Source organism: Panthera uncia (assembly GCF_023721935.1).
Source record: "Panthera uncia isolate 11264 chromosome B3 unlocalized genomic scaffold, Puncia_PCG_1.0 HiC_scaffold_1, whole genome shotgun sequence".
Taxonomy (NCBI): Eukaryota; Metazoa; Chordata; class Mammalia; order Carnivora; family Felidae; genus Panthera; species Panthera uncia.
Window position 1 is genome coordinate 90,000,095 of NW_026057582.1, and position 21,321 is coordinate 90,021,415.

A 21,321-nucleotide genomic window follows, 5' to 3' on the forward strand; every position below is an offset into this window, starting at 1 on the left:
TAATTTTAGAAAAAGTGAATAAATGAGCCTTCCACAGGGAAAGAATCAGTACCTATCCCAATATACACTGTTAGCAGCAGCATCAACCTTTGCCTAAGAAGCCACATCTGACTGGATCCTCATATAGGACCCACTTAGAAAAATGTGAAGCCTTTTCTATTTTTAGGAGACTTATTTATGTCCTTAAAATCACATTCTAAAGCTTTCTTTCAAGTAATACCATAAGAATAGAAATAACCTTCCCTTTTGTATTTACTTAACTAATCACTTTTCTTTTACCAGGGACCAAGTGTCTAACCTATCCTAGAGCTTTTGATAACTAGCCCACACATCTATCGATGTGTTCCTGGAAGGTAAGCAATATTATATAAGTAACCTAGCCTGTAAAAATCTTCTTAAAATAGCGCTATGTACTTTTCACTCACATAGAAATGAAATGTCACCTGCCTGCCCCACCTGCCCTTTTAGTACAAGCCAACTGGGGACTCTTCTGACACCCAAATTGGGAATGGGGTCCCTCAATAGGGCTGAGAGGTTTGATCTCCTTTCCCTGACTAAAGACTAGAGACTAGAAGCAGCTCCCTCTTTCTGTAGCTTCTGTCCTGTGGATCTAGAAAGGAGAACTGGCCTGAGCAGGAATAATAATAATAAACAGGAGGATGTACACTTACATGTGTTCACAGGAGGGCACAGCTCACAAGGAGTACCCCAGGCTTTACCCAAAGAACAGCAGCAGGAAGCCTTGGAGACACCAACTCCAATTTCATTGCTACAGGCTGTATCTCCATTGTCTCCTCGAGGTCGAACATCCAGATAGCAATTTCCAGAGCGGGTATCTATTTACCATGTATAAACAAAAGAGTGTCAAGAATATTCTCTCTATGTGAGGGCTGTATATTGAAATCCATTTCAGAAACTGTTTAAAAACTGCAATTTACTTTTACCACGAAACTAAGAAGTGCCCAAACACATATACTGGGAGTTTACCTACAGAATAAAAAATAACTGAAAGTATAAATCAGATTTAGGCAATGTTTAAATTTTTATGGTATTACTTTTTTAAAAATTTGAGAATGGAATGTTCAATGCTGCTTTCAAAGTAAAAGTATACTCTCTAAAAGGTTTTAAGATCTTACCAACACAGCCAACTCGAGTTGGATTCAGCTCAAAGTCGGGTGGACAGTCACAGGTATAGCTGCCTGGAGTGTTGACACAGTTCCCACTGATACACGTGGTTGGATCCAGACATTCATTAACGTCTAAAACCACACAGCAAGGGGCACAATTATCAGCCAATGTGGGGCAGACGTCACCATACAACGGTAGCAGTGGATCTGGGGCTCCCAACAAGAATTTTAAGAGTTACTAGTTACATTACACCTAGAAATACGGTCTTCCACTTCTGAAATAAAAACCCCTCAGGAAGGAAATATGTCATAGTCTTTGGTCTTTTTCCCCTGGAACACATTTAGCATTCAAATTTGTCATCAGGAGAAAATATAACTTTGGAACTAGGAAAAATATTCCAGTCAAGGTAACTGAAAGGAAAACACTACTGTGACCTCGGTCAACCAAAAATTCAGACACAGGTTTTAAGAAAATATATTTAATATGTGTGGCTTGTTATTTCATCAAATTAGAGCAAGATGTCCCAGGGAACCCTTAGGAGCAGGCAACTTCTGCTGCTTCCCCAACCGGGCACGCTCGCCTCGGTGCAGCTGCGTACAAGGCAGACACACGCACAAGGCTTAGTGTGCTTCCTCAAGCCTGCTAAGAGTCACTCTCCCATCATTGATGCTGTGTGGAATATTTCCCTTTCAGTTTCTATTCCAAAAATATGTACAGACTTCCGGATTTAAGATGTGGGTTTTGGCAAATTCCACCTTGTGTAATCCTTTTGTCTGTTTTGAACACTGATGAAATACTTAAGAACAGACAAGCTGACTCAGAGAGAAGAGAACGGGAAATGAGGATACCTTTCTCCTTGGGTTTCCCTCCCAGCCTGCTGTGGACCTGGTAACCTTCCTGTAGGTTCCACTGCAGAAAATTCATTTGCTCAGATTGCATGTCAACTTGGAGGGACAGGGAAGACTAATAGAAATGAGGTCAGACAGAACGATGCTGATGGTAAGCTGGGGCACTGAGGAAGGCATATGGGTCCTGGAGAGGCAACTTCCTGAGGCATGCTAGAGGCCTGGCTTGGTGTCATGAGTTTCCATCAAAACAAAACAAAACAAACACAACAAAAAACCAAAACAAAAAAGACGGAAGAATGCCTTTGGGAGGAATACCCTGGTCTAGATTTATTTCAGGGAGGTGGTCATGGTGGTGGTGGTCATAAACTGGAGAGCTACTGAATCACAGCTTGTTTAGGTAACTGGAAAAAAAAATTTTTCCCCTGAAATTCTGGGTCTATCCAGAATGGAACATGATTCCTCAATATCCTTGAATAGACCAGTGGCCCAGGAAAGAGAATGCAGATGTCTTGCAAAGTCTTAACTCAGTGCCAAAGGGAACAAAGTGACGGTCCACAGAGGGCCTATAGCTTTTCTAATTTTTTTTCTTATGTTCCCTGAGAGCCCCCTGCTCTATAAGAAAATGATCTACACACTAGAAATTGGTGGCTGCGCTCTCTGTATCACATTCTCTGGTGACCACGGACAGGCCACGATGGGAAGGAGTGAGTGTTACAATGGAGAAGTGCCAGGAGAAAACTCATGATCCCAGTGCACGGCCTTCAAAAGGAACCTTTCTGAAAATGTGCCTAAGGAGAAAAGGAATGGCTGGGAGACCTTTCAGCCAGAGCACCCCTAGAACATTCTTCTATAGCCACAAACTTGACTGTGAGGCTATAAACTCTGTTCCTTCAATCGTCTGCCACTCTTTCCTCTGCATCCTTACATGTACCCTGTTCCAGGAAATTAATTCTGTGACTCTGTGAATATTCTTGTGAGGTCCCAGTGATACCCCAAGAGCCAGGTCCTCAGGACACCTGGGAGCAGATTTCGATGGGAATGGACGTCTTACCTGTGCAGTTCCCGCCACTTCTGTCCAGTTCGTAGCCTATCTCGCACTCACAGCGGAACAGGCCGGGAAGGTTGTGGCAAGTTCCAAAAACACAGATGTTCGGAAGGGAGCACTCGTCGATATCTTGGTGAGGGATACAAAGGGGGAGAAATTATTATTATTATTAATTATTATTATTATTATTATTATTATTTTGCTAAAGGAACTGCCCAGTGTCATTAGGCACATCATGTTATCAAGAAAATGAAGACTGCTGGGGCGCCTGGGTGGCTAAGCATCTGACTCTTGGTCTCAGCTCAGGTCATGATCTCAAGGTTTGTGAGTTCAATCCCCGCATTGGGCTCTGCACTGATGGTGTAGATCCTGCCTGGGATTCTGTCTCTCCCCCTCTCTGACCCCTCACCTGCTTGTGCTCTCTTTCTTTCTCTCAAAATAAATAAATAAACTTTAAAAAAAAAAAGAAAATGAAGACCACCTAACATCAATCCACATGCTTCTCCTAAAGCCTGTTAGATGATTTGCCAAGTATAGTGAAGCCTCTTACGTGAGAGCTCCCTTTTTTCAGCCTCCATTACATGCCAAGCAGTAGGCTAAGCATTACATGTATATAATTTCTGGTCTTTCACATAGATCCATGTCATTTTTGTGAAGTAAAAGTCAAAAAGGCTACCTTAGACCAAATTCTTTTGTTGTTCTTATCTATACAGTCATTGTTTTTTATCGTGGGTTATAAAATTTTACAGACCACAAAGGCTTTGTGGTAACTTTTGTAATCAGTTTTATAATCTTCTGTATCCCTAGTGCTATGTTGTGTGCTTGCTATTGTTGATGGAGATCCAAAACTGCAGACACTTCTTCCAGGCCTTGGTCCCCGCCTCACATTAATGTTCTGCGTGTGTAATTGACACACAGGCACATTATCAGCCTTGAGACTGGCTTTAAATAGCTATAACCACTCTGCAGGCAATGATTTATATTAAGAACAAACAAACAAACACAACCTTCCCTTATAGCATGAAAAGAAGCAAAATTTTGTGCCTATTTAGGTTACCAGAAGTGGCACAGTACCTGTTTTCCTTGGATATTCAGAGTAACAAAAGTAAACAACGTATTAGGCACATGGTCAAGAGCATAATCTGGTTTCTTGCTTCAGAAGAATTTTATATCAAACTATGCATATTTAATATAAACTGTATAAAGAACACCTAATGGTTCCATAACAAAGAAAAGTATTTACATAGAACTGTATGAGGGAATTAGTATACACGCCATAGCTAAAGACTGATTTTGAGTTAATGTCCAATTACCAAGCAACAATTATTAGTTATGACATTAATCAGGGTCTTGTTTAAACTTCTACTGTCAATGGTTATCATTTGTTTATTTCTACTGAAATCTTTTTAGTTCATGGTAGACACTAATTCTTGTCAGTGAGGGATAATGCACTTAGATTTGACAAGTGTGGGGAAAGAGAAGAACCTTGTGTTTCCTAGTGGGTGCCAGCCTTAGCCAACAGGCTCCCAGGATTCTTCTTGTCTGACCAACACTTCTCAGAAAGACAGAGACTTGCACTGGGAGACAGCATGACATATAACATTATCCCTTACTGAATGGATTTGCAAAGGATTGTTCCATATTCACATGTATTAGATATTTAGAGACCATGTGAGACAAACCCAGTACATTATTCTACATATGGAGAAGATTATCTGCTCTATTATTTTAAAGCTTTTATTTCTAGAAACCAAACCATAGCAGAGATTAAAAACATATTTAAAGAGAATCCTTCAACAGGACATTATCAGGGCACTTTGAGCTCTCTCCCCCAGCAATGGGGATAAACAAGTCGCACTGAGTTAACCACACCTGGTTAGTGTCTCTCTCCTATGGCCAATGGGTGTACTCGTGTAGACCATCTGGCCATGGTTGGCCATGCAGCTTGTGGTCAGAAAGTTGAGATTTTCTCTGTACAAAGAGAAATCATCCAGCTGGAGACCTAATACCTCCACAAACTCAATTGACCAGCTTAGATGTGAAGCCAAAACACACCTCAGTTAAAAAAAAAAAATCAGGAACGTTTAAATAACCTCATCTTGTCAGGCTTTACAAGGGCCCCGACAGCTTCCCCATCAGTTACCTTCACAGGCTTTCCCATCAGCACTGGGCACAAAGCCCATGTCACATTCACAGCGGTATCCTCCTGGGGCATTTAGGCACTGGCCATTGCCACACAGATTCAGATTCTCAGAGCACTCATCAAGATCTACAGCCAGAAAGAAACACAAGTTACTCTTCCTTAGTCAGGAGGTTCCTAGTTCCTCACATCTGACATTTTTTTATCATTATCAACTTCCTGAGTATTGCAGTGTTTCATCAAATTTCTATGCGATACATTTAAACTCATTCTTTTTTCTCCTTTGAATGTTAGTATTGAATAGTCCATGAACATGGGGTTCAGATTCAGAATCCTGAATGCTAAATTGTCCCTAGTGATGTAAAATGAATAATAAGTCAAATGAATCATTCAAATTAAGGCTTTTTCAAGCAGGGTCACCCACATGAGGACACATCCATGACAGGAAATAACATGCCATGATTTGTGCCTATTTCTTAGGTTTCAGACTCAGCTCAGATGGGCAGCAAAACACCTGGGACAGCAACTACAAAGGAAGCCAAACGTTCCTGTCTGCTTAATTTTGACTCAGTTTTGCTAATAACCACAGGCATTAAATATCAAGCACATGGACCATGTATGTCTGATATGTGAAACTTTGAAAATTTTCTAAGAAGTAATGGAAGGTTTATGATGACAAAATTTCACTGAGTTAGACATAAACAATTTCAAATATGCTAAAAATCTTCAATGAGTTGGAAAAATTCCAGGTAAATCACTGACTGGGCCTTAGTTTCTTTTATGTTTAAGTGATGTCCTGTGAGCAGAATGTTCAGGATATATTAATGCTTTCAAGTCATATGAAATGGATCTCAGTATCTTATTGAGATCTAGAACATCTGCAACCCTTCAAACATAGCTTTGTACAGTAAGCTCACTCAGGTTTGGTATAGGAACGAAGCCCACAGTGAGAAATAGGCACAAAAATATAAAGGCTGAGGATTATAAAAAGAAGCGTAATTTTTTTAAAAAAGTAATGACATCATTGCATACAATGATACCCATCAACTATATAACTGTATATATGTATGTATTTTTAGTAGCTTCTGAAGTCTCCCTAATGGACCTGGCTCCAAATTTCCATTCCACAGGCATGTAGTTTCACATAACTAATCTTTTCTATTAGAAGTTGTCTATAACTGACCCAAACTTCAGGCAAAAACCTGATGGTCTGAAAGCTGTGAAACACCTGGCTTCTCTGATTTCCATTTCCGCAGTTGTTCCCCACACAAGCCTACCTGTACAAGTGAAGCCATCGCCCGTGTATCCTTCTTTACAAAGGCAGCGGTAAGAGCCCATGGTATTCTTGCAGTCTGCATGTTGGCTGCACATGTGGGTTCCATTGGAGCATTCATCCAGATCTTATGGAAAAAAGTCACATCGTTACGAACAGAAAGCGTGACCTTTAAAGTCAATAGTATACAAATTTTTTACAGAATAAATATCTTCATGTTTATAGTCCAGGCAGCTTATGAGAAGCAATTGCTGCTGTTTTCCAACCCACCAGTGCACTTAATGCCATCTCCGATCCACCCGGGGCTGCAGCTACATTTGAAGCTTCCTGCCGTGTTGGTACATACAGCATGTCTGTCGCAGTTGTGTGCTCCAATTTCACATTCATTGATGTCTGGAAAAATAACCAGTGGTTTAAAAAAAAGTAGCACAAATGCCTTCTTGGTCTTTTAAATAACTCGGCAATGGCAACTAGCAACTTCAACAGTTGACTCACTTTCACACTTTCCACAGTATTATATAGATTGGTTTAGCATCCACATATATAACTGCATATATTGGACAGCTTTAAATTCCGATTTATAAAGAAAGAACAATATGATGCTACTTGCTATTATTAATTCTAAGTATCTTCCATTATTTTAATGTGTCTAGTCATCGCAAAACAAAATGAACCTCTTTCAAGTTGAAGACTTTAAAAAGTGGTTTGCCTAACATTCTATGGTATCAACACTCATGGTCACATGTTTCTATTCCCGATGTTTTTATTAAATCAACTATAAAGTAATGGTGCACATTGTTTTCATATCTTGTACAAAGGAATACAATGTTGTTGGCATACTAGAAAACTTTTTCACTCAAATACTATGTATTAAATATATTTTATTCTCAAATGGAATTACTGTATTATTTAATTATGCTTTATTTCTATAAAAGTTTTACTTCAGGTATTGCTAATTCAAGCATTAGCAGAGAATTTTCCTTAAGGCAGTGAGTGAACCATCTTTCCTCTCGCTTCTTAGAGTTCTAGCAGGTTGGAGACCCAAGCCTTCTGGTGTATTTCATGTAAAATTCAAATCAATCCAATGCAGATTTTTCTGTAAAAGGAGTACCAGATTAAGGTCATATTACTGTTAAAAAGAGACAACAGGATTAAAATGGAGTCACTTGTGCTAAGCCCCTTATCAGCAAACCGTGGCTTAATACCTAACTTAATTGCAGCCTCTCCCAGGAATGAAACCTTTAGCCAGTCAACCTGGAGTTACCTGGTTAGCACTAATGAGGTAATCTACCTGATAGAACTCTTTCTGTCCCCATAGAAAGGTGACCTTGTCTGAAACCATCTGCTCCTTCCTTGTTTCTATCTCTCTTTACACCCCCAAAAAAGTCTTCCATTTTGTACAGCTCCTTGGGGCTCCTTTGTATTTGCTAGATGGGATGCTGCTGAATGAGTAAATCGTGGAATAAAGCCAATAAGACCTTTACATTTTATTCAGTTGCATTTCTTTTTTTAACATGACTAAAAGACTCCAAATTCTTGAAAGTTCTCCATTCTCCAAAATTCCATTTCCACATTTAGCCAAGATGGATTCTATAATATAAAAGTGCTATAAAATGTAAAGTGAAATGTTATTTTTCTCTGATATTGTGATTTATAAGAAATAAACCTTGGTCTTTATCCCTGTTTCTGGCACAGAGCTCCTAAAACTCTTGGAATTACCTATTGATGAGAGCACAAAGGTGTATTTTGTTACATTTATGAGGTAAATTTTGGACTTCACCTAAGCATGGAGTTTGTTGCCAGGAGAATCAACCATGTGATTAGAGGGTTAGAACTTCCAGTTTCACCCCTGACCCCCATGGGAGAGAGGCTGGGGTTGAATCAATGGCCAATGACCAACGATTTGATCAATCATGCCTATGTAACAAAGCCTCCAATAAAACCCAAAAAGCTTCTGGATTGGTGAATATGTGGAGATTCAAGGAGAATGGCTTGCTCAGAGAGGGCCTTGAAGTTCCACACCTCTGCCCCCTACCTAGCTCTATGCATTCCTTCTCTCCAGCTGTTCCTGAGTTATATTCTTTTATAACATACTGGTGATCTAGCAAGTAAGCGGAGTTCTGTGATGGGATAGAGGGGTATTGGGAGCCTTTAATTTGTAGGACTAATAGCCAGTAGTTCAAAAGCATAGGTAACAAGCTGGACATGTGATTGGCATGTGAAATGAGGACAGTCTTGTGTAACTGAGCCCTTAAACTGTGGCATCTTTCACTATTTCCAGGTAGATATTGTCAGAATTGAGTTGAATTTTAAGACACCCTATTGGTGATCAGAATTGAAATTGGTACCAGTATCCTTACTCCCCAAACTAAATCCATTATGAAGGACAGGTACTTAACCTTATAACAACTTTTTCGTTAACTAAGAATAAGAATTCCTAAGTTAGGGATACTACGACTCTATATGGAAACCAACATCTAACTTAGGTCAAGAGGGATAGTTTTGGCATGTAAAATGTTACAAGAATTTTCAGTGATCATTTGAAAAGGGGCATGAAAAAGAAACCGGGCAAGCAACTTGTGTTTACCCTTTTGTTTACTTAAGAAGCCCAATTAAATGATTTGAAAGTGTTTGGAAACATGCTGTTTGCCAAATGTTCCCTCTGAAGCCCTGAAATGATCCTGAGATCTTTGGCTTCTTCATAACTTCTAGAGCAAACACAAAATAAAATAGTGACATTTTTCCTACAAAAATATTTTGTGATATCACTAATGATCATAAAATGAAAACATGCCTGGAAGAAAGTTCTGACAATTAGAATGTATTGTATGGGTGAATTTTAATGTAACCTTGGCAGCCACATGAACCTATCGAGTTATTAAAGCGGGTCAAGGCAGGCACATACCAGGGAGCTTTAGACTTGTGACTGGAAGCTTTAACCAACTGAATAATTGAGCACGGCACATTCCAAGGAAATGAGGAGGAAGGCCAGCCCAGGGATAATACTGGTAAGTTTGCATGAGAATTCAAGAAAGTAAGCCTGACCTAAGGGCTCCCAAATGGGACCATTAACACTTCTTTCTTCCTCAGGTAAAAATCAGTTCCCTCAGCATTAATGACCAGTTTTGCAGAGTCCTATCTTCATTTCCCTTCTTTGTCATAATCTCTTCTGAGTTAGGTAGAAACAATGAGTTTCAATTGCCTAAGTATGGAAGCTTCTAAATGTTATAAAATTAAGGAATTTTCCAAGTAGAAAGAACTCAGAATTTGACTTTCCGAATTCTCAGTTTCTCAGAGGAGGTACAGTTGGTCCCCAAGAACATGGGGACTTTCAAGGGCCCCAAGGTCAGTAAATGGTAGAGCCAGAACCACGTAGAACTTATTTTCCTATCTCCTGCTTGGCACTCTTTCGCCTGGACCACAGCAGTATAATCGAGCTGATTTATTTGGTCACATAAGGACTTTATTCTAAGTCCCACTTCATGGAGTTTTCAAAATCTTGGTGAGTATTAACAGACTTCCAGAAATTCACAAATATTTTCTACTAAGTATAATTTTCAGAGATGATCATAGCATGTAAATCTAGTAATTCTCTAATCTTTTTCTAATTACCAAATTCCAACTTTCTAATTACCAAAGGTTTCCATATGGATTTTTTGCTTTCTCTATTTAATCTTGCAACTAAGAAAGTTACCATTTCTTTTAAAAGGAGTCTCCCACCCTTTTTAAATCATTAATAATATGCTAATATAAATTTCTTTTTCCTTTAAGTGTTTATTTATTTTGAGAGACAGAGAATGCAAGCAGGGGAGGGGTAGAGACAGAAGGAGATACAGAATCCCGAGCAGGCTCCGTGCTGTTAGTGCAGAGCCTGACATGGGGCTCACAATCCCGCGAAACCATGAGATCATGACCTGAGCTGAAATCAAGAGTCAGATGCTTAACCAACTGAGCCACCCATATGCTACTGTAAATTTCTAATTCGAGAAAATGCATGCAGTTTTACTGCAATGTTTTCAAGGTGAAAAGAAATTCTATTTGCAAGAAGCCATGTATCATAGGCTTTAGGATACTAGGAGAAATGATAACTCAGGAGCCAATATTCAATTCTTCATTTTGTGAATATTTGTTTAAGTCATTATCTCAACGACTTACTCTTAGCAAGTAACAAGTGAATTAGAAAGAGTTGGTCAGGGGCGCTGGTTCAGTCAGTTAAGCATCTGACTCTTGACTTTGGCTCAGGTCATGATCTCACGGTTTATGAGTTCAAGCCCTGGGTCAGGCTCTGTGCTGACAGCAAGGAGCCTACTTGGGATTCTCTCTCTCTCTCTCTCTCTCTCTCTCTCTCTCTCTCTCTCTCTCCCCCTCCCCCACTCACACATGCATGCTCTTGCTCTCTCTCAAAGTAAATAAATAAACTTAAAAAAAAAGAAAAAGTTGGTCATAAAGTGTAAAGGCATCCTTGAGTAAAATGTCTTTGCATGTGTATGTATGTGCACGTGTACTATTGCCAGCTATTATTAATTATTCCCATGGCAGACTTGTGCCTAAGACTATACCTCATTATAAAAGCAAACAGAAGAAGAAACTGACCTATAAGGAAAACAAACAAACAAAATGCTGTATTCAAACATTTACTCTTCAATAATGGTAAGGAAACATAGCACATGCTTGCCAAGAACGTCTCTTTCTGTACAAATGTTCTCTTTCCCCCACAAGTTTGCTCCAGACAGAAAATTCCTTTTTTAAGATTAAGAATAAGCACAAGCCAAGAAAAGCAAGGAAATGCAAATTTAGGGCTGACACTGCAATGTCCTTAACCCCACCAAAGTTCCCTCACAAAGACTCAAAGGTTCTACTTGCATGGCTGTCTTGATAGGCAAGGGTGTGGTCTAAGCAGACCCCATGCACAGGTTCTGGGTGTGTTCCACTGACATTCGAGAAGGGCTTTGGGCTCTCCTCTGCTCTGGCCTCCTCTGACAGTCTTACAAGGAGACGCTGTATCACCCACACACACACCTGCCCTCTTGCCTTCTGGCCATCACTCACAGTGAAGCTGGCACACTGTGAGATCTCCTTGGCTGGGCATTGGGGAAGAGGACATTGGAATAAATGGAAAGGCCAAACATGAAGGCTACTTGGATTTCTCTATTTGGATCCAAATTTGAGCCAAGACTATTTAACTGAACACCCACGGAGTTTTCACAGGCTGACAGCCAGTAGAGGACAATTAGCAGTGATAAGAAGAAGCTGGGAGGAAATGGGCACAAATTCTCACCAAGTCCTGATGGTTTTGAAGAATATGATTCTCTGTCATGGACTAAGACCCATGAGTAACATTTCTCATGTGAAAAGAAGCAGAGTGTTTGAGAAATGGAATTACCCAGATATGCTGCTATTTTAACTGAAAACAATTCTTCTGATCTTAATGGTATGCTTGTTCACTGACTGAGTGAACACAGGATGGGAGGTAGGTTCTCAGAAGTTCATTTTTGAAAGCAGGGACCCACTAGGGCTGGCACTTAGCAGCAACTTAGCTCTTCTTCCAATTTATTGTCTAATTACAGTTATATGGAATGAACAGAAGAAGCCTGGCATGTGGGCCACAAAAACTATAATCCAGCCCCCTTAAGCTAGGGACAGAAGAGCATGTTCTAGATTTTAAGCAAATGTACATTCTCCCTCCATTAAATAGAACATTCCCCTCAGTGATACCCATGATTTGAACAAAGCTTAAGGAGAAAAAAGAAACCCTTAACATCTGTGTGGGCTGGGAATGTAAGTCAGTGGGTGGATTCTGAACACTGCTAAAGTGATTGGGAGAAAAAACATGTTTATTTGTTAAAATGGAAACAATCAGTAACGACAAGGGAGCTGAAATATTTAGACAAAGCTGTAATGGAACCCAGAGGACATTTTTTTTTCAGTTCTCATGAAACAAAGTTCTTCCCTATGAAATAGCATACATATTTTTATAATTCCTTTACAGGGTACTCATTTCTCATTTATATATATATATACACACACACATACATATACATATATATACATGCATACATATATACATACATATACATATATATACATACATACATATATATACACATACATATACATATACATACACTTATTAGCATACACATTGTATGTATGTATACATATTATATATGTACAAAAATACATTTACACATATTATCAAAAACCTTGTCCCAGGTTTGTTCTTCACTGTTAGTTGTGCTGTGTCTTGCTTATCCCGTTAGGTAAGATACATATCTCTATTTACATTAGTTGCCTGGGACATTATAAACACTTGTCTTTAACATGACTGTCACCAAGGTAACCTGATGGTATTCTAAGTTGGGAGTGACACTAATTTTAAACTAAAAGTGGGGCGCCTGGGTGGCTCAGTCGGTTGGGCGTCCGACTTCAGCTCAGGTCACGATCTCGCGGTCCATGAGTTCGAGCCCCGCATCAGGCTCTGGGCTGATGGCTCAGAGCCTGGAGCCTGCTTCAGATTCTGTGTCTCCCTCTCTCTGCCCCTCCCCCGTTCATGCTCTGTCTCTCTCTGTCTCAAAAATAAATAAACGTTAAAAAAAATTAAAAAAAAAAAAACCTAAAAGCAGGCTAATAGAGCCCTAGTTACATGGGATTAAAAATACATTTGGCTCAGATTTTTTAAGACTTGTGTTTAAGTGCAGCAAACTTGCTGCCAATTCCGGTTTGTGCAATTCATTTCCAATCAAATGTGATACCATTGGTTGAGTAACGGTATTTACAGAGGACCTCTTTTTCTTCCCTTCCCGATGCACCCTCTCTTTCTGTACCTCGCTACAAGGGTGCTGATGCAAGAGGAACACTTGTGTAACTACAGAGCACCTTGAGCTGTTCAGGCCCACACACCAGCGGAAGAGCTAGCCAGTAAAATCCAGAGTTGTACTACTTTACATGAGGCTATCATGTGCCATGAGGCTATGATACGGAAGTGGCTGTGAAACTCATCTTCTCTCTACGGTGCCGGCTGGGTTTTATGAAATTGAGAAGTCCTTTGGGGCTACAATTTAAAAGTAGGGTGATGCTGGCCCTTAGAAAAGAATGGAGTATTTCTTGAACTTCAAATCTAGGTTTCTGGTCATGTCATTTTACTACAAGACTGCTGTTCTTTTTTTTCTTTTTTTAATTTTTTTAATGTTTTATTTATTTTTGAGACAGAGAAAGACAGAGCATGAGCAGGGGAGGGGCAGAGAGACAGGGAGACACAGAATCCGAAGCAGGCTCCGGGCTCTGAGATATCAGCACAGAGCCCGACGTGGGGCTCGAACTCACGGACCGTGAGATCATGACCTGAGCCGAAGTCGGACGCCCAACTGACTGAGCCACCCAGGTGCCCCAAGACTGCTGTTCTTAATGTCAAACTGGTGTCACTGGTGTCCTCTCATCTAACACGGGGTACGTGGCTCTCATTACAACAGTGCAGACTCAGTTATGAAAAACAAGACTTTTAATACACAGAGTAAGATTTCCCTTCTCTAAACTGGTCTCAAGCATGTATCAGTAAATAGTAGTACAGAACTTTGCTGAACTACTGTTATTAAAGACATGTTATGTCTTTAATTAAAATGGCTTCTAGACACTGTCTGTATGTCTCATTTTACAATGACAACAATAGCCACTATTTATTCAGCAGCTACTGTATGCCAAGCACTCTGCCAAGGGCATTATATACATTATATCTCATTTACCTGAACTGATATTAACAGTGCATGAAAATTTTAGCTTTCGTCATGGTGACAGGCCTGAAATAATCGGCCTCTGTCCATGCGTATCTTAGCTGGAATTTGGAGCATGAAATTCTACAGATCCTTTTCTTATAGGGAATGCAGACTGTCCCATTAGATTAACTTTCTCCTAGCCTCTCAGTTCTTTGGGCTGAATTTCAGGGAGTTCAACTGAACCAACAATGGTATTGGCCTCTATTAGGTAAAATGCAGTATGAAACTATCTTACCTTCCTTCCCCTTCATTAGTGCCAGACCACCACCCCTTATCTCAAGTCCTATATTTATCCTGAAAGCTAACAATAAAGCATGAACCACAGACACACTGAGCTAAGCATCATCTGTACCCCAGAGACCAGTCGTTGAGATTTTAAACACTGTGCCATTTACTAGAATGGACCCATAGTCATGCTTCGTATGAAGAGTAATATAGTGAGCATGAAGGCATTCTAGCTTCATGCTTCTTTTTATAATTTGGCTAGAACCTGTCATTTTTGAACCAATAGTAATATTATTGGCATTATCTTGTATATCTATAAATTTGAAACTTAGCATTATTGGACAGTTTGGAATTTTAATAAATATCTTTGCAAACTTTCTTAAGAAAATGTTGATATAATTAAGAAAAGGACATTTACCACATTGCCAATGTGCAAATATTTTAATGTTCGTTTCAAGTCACAGGGGCTTGCCAAACTGGCTTTTGGAATCAAAGTCTGTTATTTGTAAAGAAATTATGCCATTACCTAATTCAAGCTCACCATGATCTCCATTATGTTTTAAATTATGTTATATCCCATAATCTGTTATATTACCATAAGTAACTATAGTAAAACATTATTATATTATTCCACATACTTACCATCATGTCCTCTAATTTGAAAACACCAACTAAACACTTAAAAACAATATCATCTACACAGAGTGACTTCTTTTACTTGATGTTTAATAAAATAATTCTCCTACAAATGTTCTGAAAAGGTTTTCTTATGAGCTATTGGTATTAGGCAAATAAAAATTACAAACGGTTTAATTATCACATCTTAAGATTTGCTAAGTCCAAGGAACTATTTGGGGTAAAACAACTTAGCAAATCAAAAGCACACTAATTAAATGAAGTGGAAGATGATGGGAATTGATGAAATATATGAATTGTAGGATGTTTCTTTAAAAAATAATTTCAGTTATAAAAACTTAAATGAAATGTTGACAAGGGTGGCTTGCTTTAATAAAGGGATAGGAATGTTTAGTAATTAGCATGTTAACTATAAAATATAAAAATGTTATTTTTAACCTCATAAAAATTTGATATTTATAGTGTTATAGTGGTAATTCATTCAATATGCCTTTTTCCACAGGTAAAGGAAAAAACTTCAGTGTAGATCTGATCTAAAGTATAACAAGTTTCAAAGAAGGGGAGGGTAAGCTAATGAAAAATGTTATACAAAATGCTTTATAATGCAATTAAAATGTTAGTGGTTTTAGAACTTGTGTTACTCGATAATTATGGCAGTAGTCTCTTAACCATCAAATATTTTCTTGTTCAAATTGAAAAAACATACCTGTACAGCCAGTTTTTCCTTTTTTGCCTGAATATCCCATATCACAGTGGCAGATGAATGAACCTTTCGTGTTTTCACAGGTTCCACTTAGGCAGATATTTGGATTTAGGTCACATTCATTGACATCTGTAAAATACAGATATTATTAATACATATAACTGTTTGATATCATTGAAAACTTTTCTCCCTGACAGAAGACAAAAAAAGGGACCATATTTACAGAGCTCAATTCACACCTGCCACACTCAGTTCATACCGCAGGCCACCCCAGCAGACTGGCTCTTTATCTGGGCTACAAGCAGGAGGTCATGTAATCAAATAAACAGACTGACTCTAGGCTGTGTATAGAGCCTGTTTATGTGACAGTCTAGAAAACTTTTTAAAATGACATATTCTGTTGCAAGATAAAAATTTTAATTCAGCCTGAGACTGCCAACATGTTAGATTCCGTATTTTAAAAGTAAGTATAGATGCACTATTAGTCTTAGTTCAGGTCGTGACAAACTTCACTTCTTGCCCAAATTAAAAATTTTCTGTTTTTTATGACATTCACTTTACTGGGTTTTTTTAAGTTTATTTATTTGACAGAGACAGAGACAGTGCGAGTGGGTGAGGAGCAGAGAGAATCCCAAGCAGGCTCTGCACTGCCAGCACAGAGCCTGATGCGGGACTTGAACCCACAAAGTCACAAACGAGATCATGGCCTGAGCCAAAACGACTGAGCCACCCAGTCACCCCTATGATATTCACTTTAATTTATAGGGCTTCATAAATATTCAGTAAGGGTTTTATGAAGATACAAATGTGAGATAATTTAAAATTTTAATTCTAGACTCTCACTTCTGGCCAAGATGGAGTAATAGAGGTGGAATTTGCTTTCCCATGGGAAACACCAGCAAAAAAACAACAGAGGCAACAAAGACAGTGATGCCTGAGAGAAAGAAAAGCTAGGTGAGCTCCATAAACGCCCTAGATTACAGCGTATGGACAGTTTTAAGTCCATGGCATAGGGAAGGGGATGAACGTTGGAGCCAAGTAGTGTCCCAGAGTTGAGGGGATACTGCTGGACATCCTGGAAGGTCAAGGTAGTCAGAGTTCACAAGGAAGAGTAAAAGAAAGAAGGGAGAGAGAGAGCTCTGGGAATCTGCAAAGAGTCCCTGTCATATATTCAGATGAGTAGTGATCAGTGCATTCAGGTAAAGAAACTACTCGAAGCTAGGGGAAGTATCACTCAAAAGAATTAGAGGGAACAATCATCAGGGCTCACAGAAGGCCTGTAATTGTGCCTGTTCCTACCAGTCAGATTGAAAAATCTCATAATTTAGAAGGGTCTTCCTTCAATAATGGGGCAAAATAAGCCTTACAGCAACTGCTGCTTCAAAGCATAACATCAAACATTTGAAAAGACCCATCTGTTTCCAAATAACTTAACTGGGTTGCAGAACAAAGCCCAAGAATATTTCTAGGGATACAAAAATATCTAGCGCCTAGTAAGTCAAAATTTATAGTGTCTGGCATTCAATAAAAAATTACCAAGCATTCAATGAAGCAGGAAAATATGACCCATAATGAAGAAGAAAGTCAATTTACTGAAATGACCCAGAACCGACACAGATGATGGAATTGGTAGACAAGGACATTGAAGCAGTTATTCTAATTCTATTTCATATGTTCAAAAAGCTAGAGGAATGACTGGACATAGAGAAGATGTGAAAAATGACCCAAATCAAATTTTTGGAGATGAAAACTATAATGTCTGAGCTTAAAAAATACTGAATGAGATTAGATATTACAGAAGAAAACTGTAACAAATTTGAAGACATAGCAATAGAATACATCAATACAATCAATTGTAGAGTTTGTCGCATTCTTGTCAGAAAAAAATTTTGCTTGCCTTTAGTAAAAATATTTTAAAGGCCTAGACTCTAGTCACAACAGAAGAAGGGTTAAGGAGACAGAAATAATGCACAGACACAAAATAAGTGTATGTGTGGAGTTGACCAATGGTTAACTCAGTCCACATAACATATCTGACAAGAACATTATGTCACAGTCACAAGAAAGTTGCTCTTTGGACTGCTGGCTTTGAAATATTACTAATATGCTCCTAAATATCCTTACTTTCCCCATAGGATCCATTTATCAACTACCCAAACTAGTGCTAATGTCATTTAACAGGGCTTGTGAATACCCAGACAAAATGGAAAATTCTGTTTTCTTTTCTCACCTACACAAGTCTTCATGTCTTCAGATGCCATGAATCCATCATAACACAAGCACCTGTACTCCCCGGGTATGTTTGTACACTGACCACCATCACAGATATTGGGGTTATCTTCACACTCATCAATGTCTGCAGAGAATAAAGCCAACAATAGTGTGTTGTTAATATTAGTTCTGTTATTAAAGGGTGAGAAAGTCCAATAAACTCAGCCTATTTGCATAAGAGAATTAGTTCTCAAATCCAAATGTCCCATCAATTTATCCTGGGTGAAAAAGCAGGAAACCATTTTCAAGATTTACAATACACTATTCAGGATCAAGATCCGCACCCTCTTAGAAATCCGTCATTTAATTAGTAATTTTATTCCTGATATGAATTTATCACTCAACAATGATTATAAATTTTATTTTTCTCATTGTCAAATGTAAATGCCTAAGATCTATCATCTGGTTTACTGCTATTTTAAAGGTGAAGTTTGCTTAAAATAAGCTTATCTACTTCGATACATTTTTAGTAAAAATATTTATTTTCAACATTTAACTATTATGGTCAAATTTATATTTTAGCTTTTCAAGGAGATTTTTCTAGATAAGATAAAATAATTTTGATTCCTAAACCCAAGGCCTCTTCTTAACGGAAACCAAAGTGAAAACCTGTCTTACCTACCTCCCTTCTCATCTCTAGCTGACGACATGGCTCTTCCAGCCCGGGATGATACAACAGGAAGTGAAAATTAGAGCAACAGTTCTCAAGTGTTAGCACTTGGAGTACTTGTGAAAACAGATTATTGGGATCTATCCCCAGAAGTTTCTGGTTCTGTAAATCTGGGTAAGGCCCAAGATTTTGCATTTCTAACACATTCTCGAGTGATGCTGATGCTGCTGGTCCAGAGAATCTGGGCCCTGAGTAGCACTGAATAAACCAAAAGATCAGATTCTTCAAAATTCTGATCAGTAAGGAAACTATATTTTATACTCCATATGCCAGGAACTGTGCTAAGCATTCTATACACTCCCCCACACAAGCAATCTGAACCCTATCTTTTAGATGAGGAATCTGATGCAAAGGGTCTTTATTAAGGACATGCAGCTAAAATATGTGACAAAAAATTTTTTCAACTCAGGACTGTCTGACTCCAAAGTATGGGCCCTGAACCACTCTAGGTATGGACCTGTTATTGAGAGATTTCATAGGAAGCTAAGCCCTACTCACCAGTGCATGACCTCTGGTCGGGCATTAGTGCAAATCCTGGCTGACAGCTACATTCATAGCTGCCTTCCGAGTTTGTGCAGAAAGTCTCACAATTACCATTCATTATGCTGCATTCGTCGATGTCTAAGAAAAATAAAAACAACATCACCTTGCTCTGTGTTTGAGATCATGGCATGGGATTGAAGTTTCCAAAGAAAAACAAAACAAGACAAAAACATCCTAGGGCAACTGGAAGTCACTGGGTCATTCAATTCCTTCAACACATATAAAGGACAAACCTACCATGTGCTAGAGATAAGAATCTAATAGTGAATGAGACACATCCTATCCCTACCTTCATCATGCTTATGTTGCAGCTGGGAGTTAAACGAACAATCAGTTACACAGTACATGTTGTGCCACATGCAATGTAGGATAAATGCTAGGGACAAAAGAACAATCCCAGATATGATAATGGGCACGTGGATGAAATTCTCTGGGTCACATATTCAATTATAAACTTGACATTCAGTTAGATCGGCTGAGATTCCAATCCTTTTCAAGAACCTGAGTTGGAATTCTCAGTTGTCCTGGGCCATGTTTCAGAAAAATTTGGGCTGATTTATGGCTTTGGGTGGAAACCATGTGAGACTTGGCAGTTCCACATGATGTACACCCCAAACCAGGCAAAAACTGGCAGCTTTTAAAAAGTTTCACTTTGACTTTGGGCACAATAAACCCAGAGGGCTTTCTATGCCACTCTTCCCACTAAACCCACAGAGGGCCGTCCACAAAGCAAAATGCTTGTCCCACAAAACCCCGTCTTTAAGAAGTGCCAGACCTGGCCTCCATCTCAACGTAAGATATGAACAGAACACAGTCTTCTTTCCAATAATTATTCTTTGAAATGTCTTAACTGATCTAAACCACCTAAGGGCAGACACCGTACCCTATGTTTTTTGTCTTTGTCACAGAACCCAGGCTTTGTTTATGGCAGGTGGTTAGTAATCACTTGCTGATTTGCCTGGGTACGCACGTGCATAAACAAAGCATGTGCTACCGTTCAAAGCAGCACGGCTCAAATTATACCTGTTAGAGCTAAAACATACAACATCCTTCATTTAAATGGTTCTTTAAACAGACAAGGGAGGTGAGATCCAAAGATCGTGAGCCACCATGAAAAGAATTTTTACTTGCAGGAAAATAAGGAAGATAAAGTAAAAGTAACTAGTGATGAAAACAAAACTCAGAGAACATTGTTTGGGTGTTTTAGGAAGAGACTAAATAAAACATAAAATGAAAGAGAGAACTTACCGACACAGAACAGCCTGTCAGGAGTTGGATTATAGCCAGGGTTGCAGGCACACTGATACTTCCCTATGAGGTTCACACAACGGCCATTGGGGCAGAGGTTCGCACTCAGTTCACACTCGTTGATGTCTGTTTAGAAAATAAAAATAGTTAACATCCAGACAGAAGCTTCTAACTGTGGCAGAAGCGTGGGTTGAACAGCTGAGGACAAGTAAGTGGTCTGAAAGTCTTCTTCCTTACCTATACATGCTGAGATGTTGGGGGACAGCTGATGACCAGGAGGACATTCGCAGCGGAAGCTTCCCTCTGTGTTTAGGCAAACACCTCCTCGGCACAGGAGAGGATCTCTCTGACACTCATCGATATCTGCAAAATGGTGATGGCCCATGTTGATGATGGTGGTGGTGTCCTAGTCCAGGACCCCAGGCCAGTGCCCTCCTCAGTGCACCCAGTTGGTTAGAGTCCTGGCTGCCCATGGCTCACAGACTCCCTTCTTGGAGAACCACTGTCCTTCTCACCCAGAAATGTCTGAGAGGCGAGAATTATGCCCCACCCCCGTGTTGGGGGCTTCCCAGTGGCTGGCACGGGACTGTACAATGCGGCCTCCTTGTCTAACAGCGGGACAACTCTTTGGTGCCATTCATATTCCAGAGGCCCCTGTAGGATCAGGTTAGGGCTAAGAGACCTCTTTCCCTGCCCTAATTTGCTTCCCTTACTTCCTTATAGCTTCTTTCTGAGAGTACTACCTCACAAAAATCCCCATCTCAGGCCTCTCTCTAGGGAACCCGATCTAATACAGCCAGCGTAATCAATCTCTTTTCTAGA

The 21,321-nt window shown here is 39.4% G+C and overlaps 1 protein-coding gene across 2 annotated transcripts in view; it reads right to left on the reverse strand.

The window, feature by feature from the left end:
* The window catches only part of FBN1 (fibrillin 1), a 711,751-nt gene that overhangs the window by 531,521 nt on the left and 158,909 nt on the right, over positions 1–21,321 (reverse strand). For both annotated transcript variants that reach the window (XR_007453814.1, XM_049613586.1), the window contains exons 28-38: positions 20,737–20,862; positions 20,500–20,625; positions 19,207–19,329; positions 17,998–18,123; positions 15,771–15,896; positions 6,705–6,827; positions 6,439–6,561; positions 5,165–5,290; positions 3,028–3,150; positions 1,137–1,259; positions 672–836 (exon numbers count right to left, since the gene is read on the reverse strand). Coding sequence is in view for 1 of the 2 variants with exons in the window: in XM_049613586.1 (XP_049469543.1) it covers positions 672–836; positions 1,137–1,259; positions 3,028–3,150; positions 5,165–5,290; positions 6,439–6,561; positions 6,705–6,827; positions 15,771–15,896; positions 17,998–18,123; positions 19,207–19,329; positions 20,500–20,625; positions 20,737–20,862 (1,410 nt within the window). In the remaining variant the exon portion in view is untranslated. The remainder of the gene's footprint in view (positions 1–671; positions 837–1,136; positions 1,260–3,027; positions 3,151–5,164; positions 5,291–6,438; positions 6,562–6,704; positions 6,828–15,770; positions 15,897–17,997; positions 18,124–19,206; positions 19,330–20,499; positions 20,626–20,736; positions 20,863–21,321) is intronic.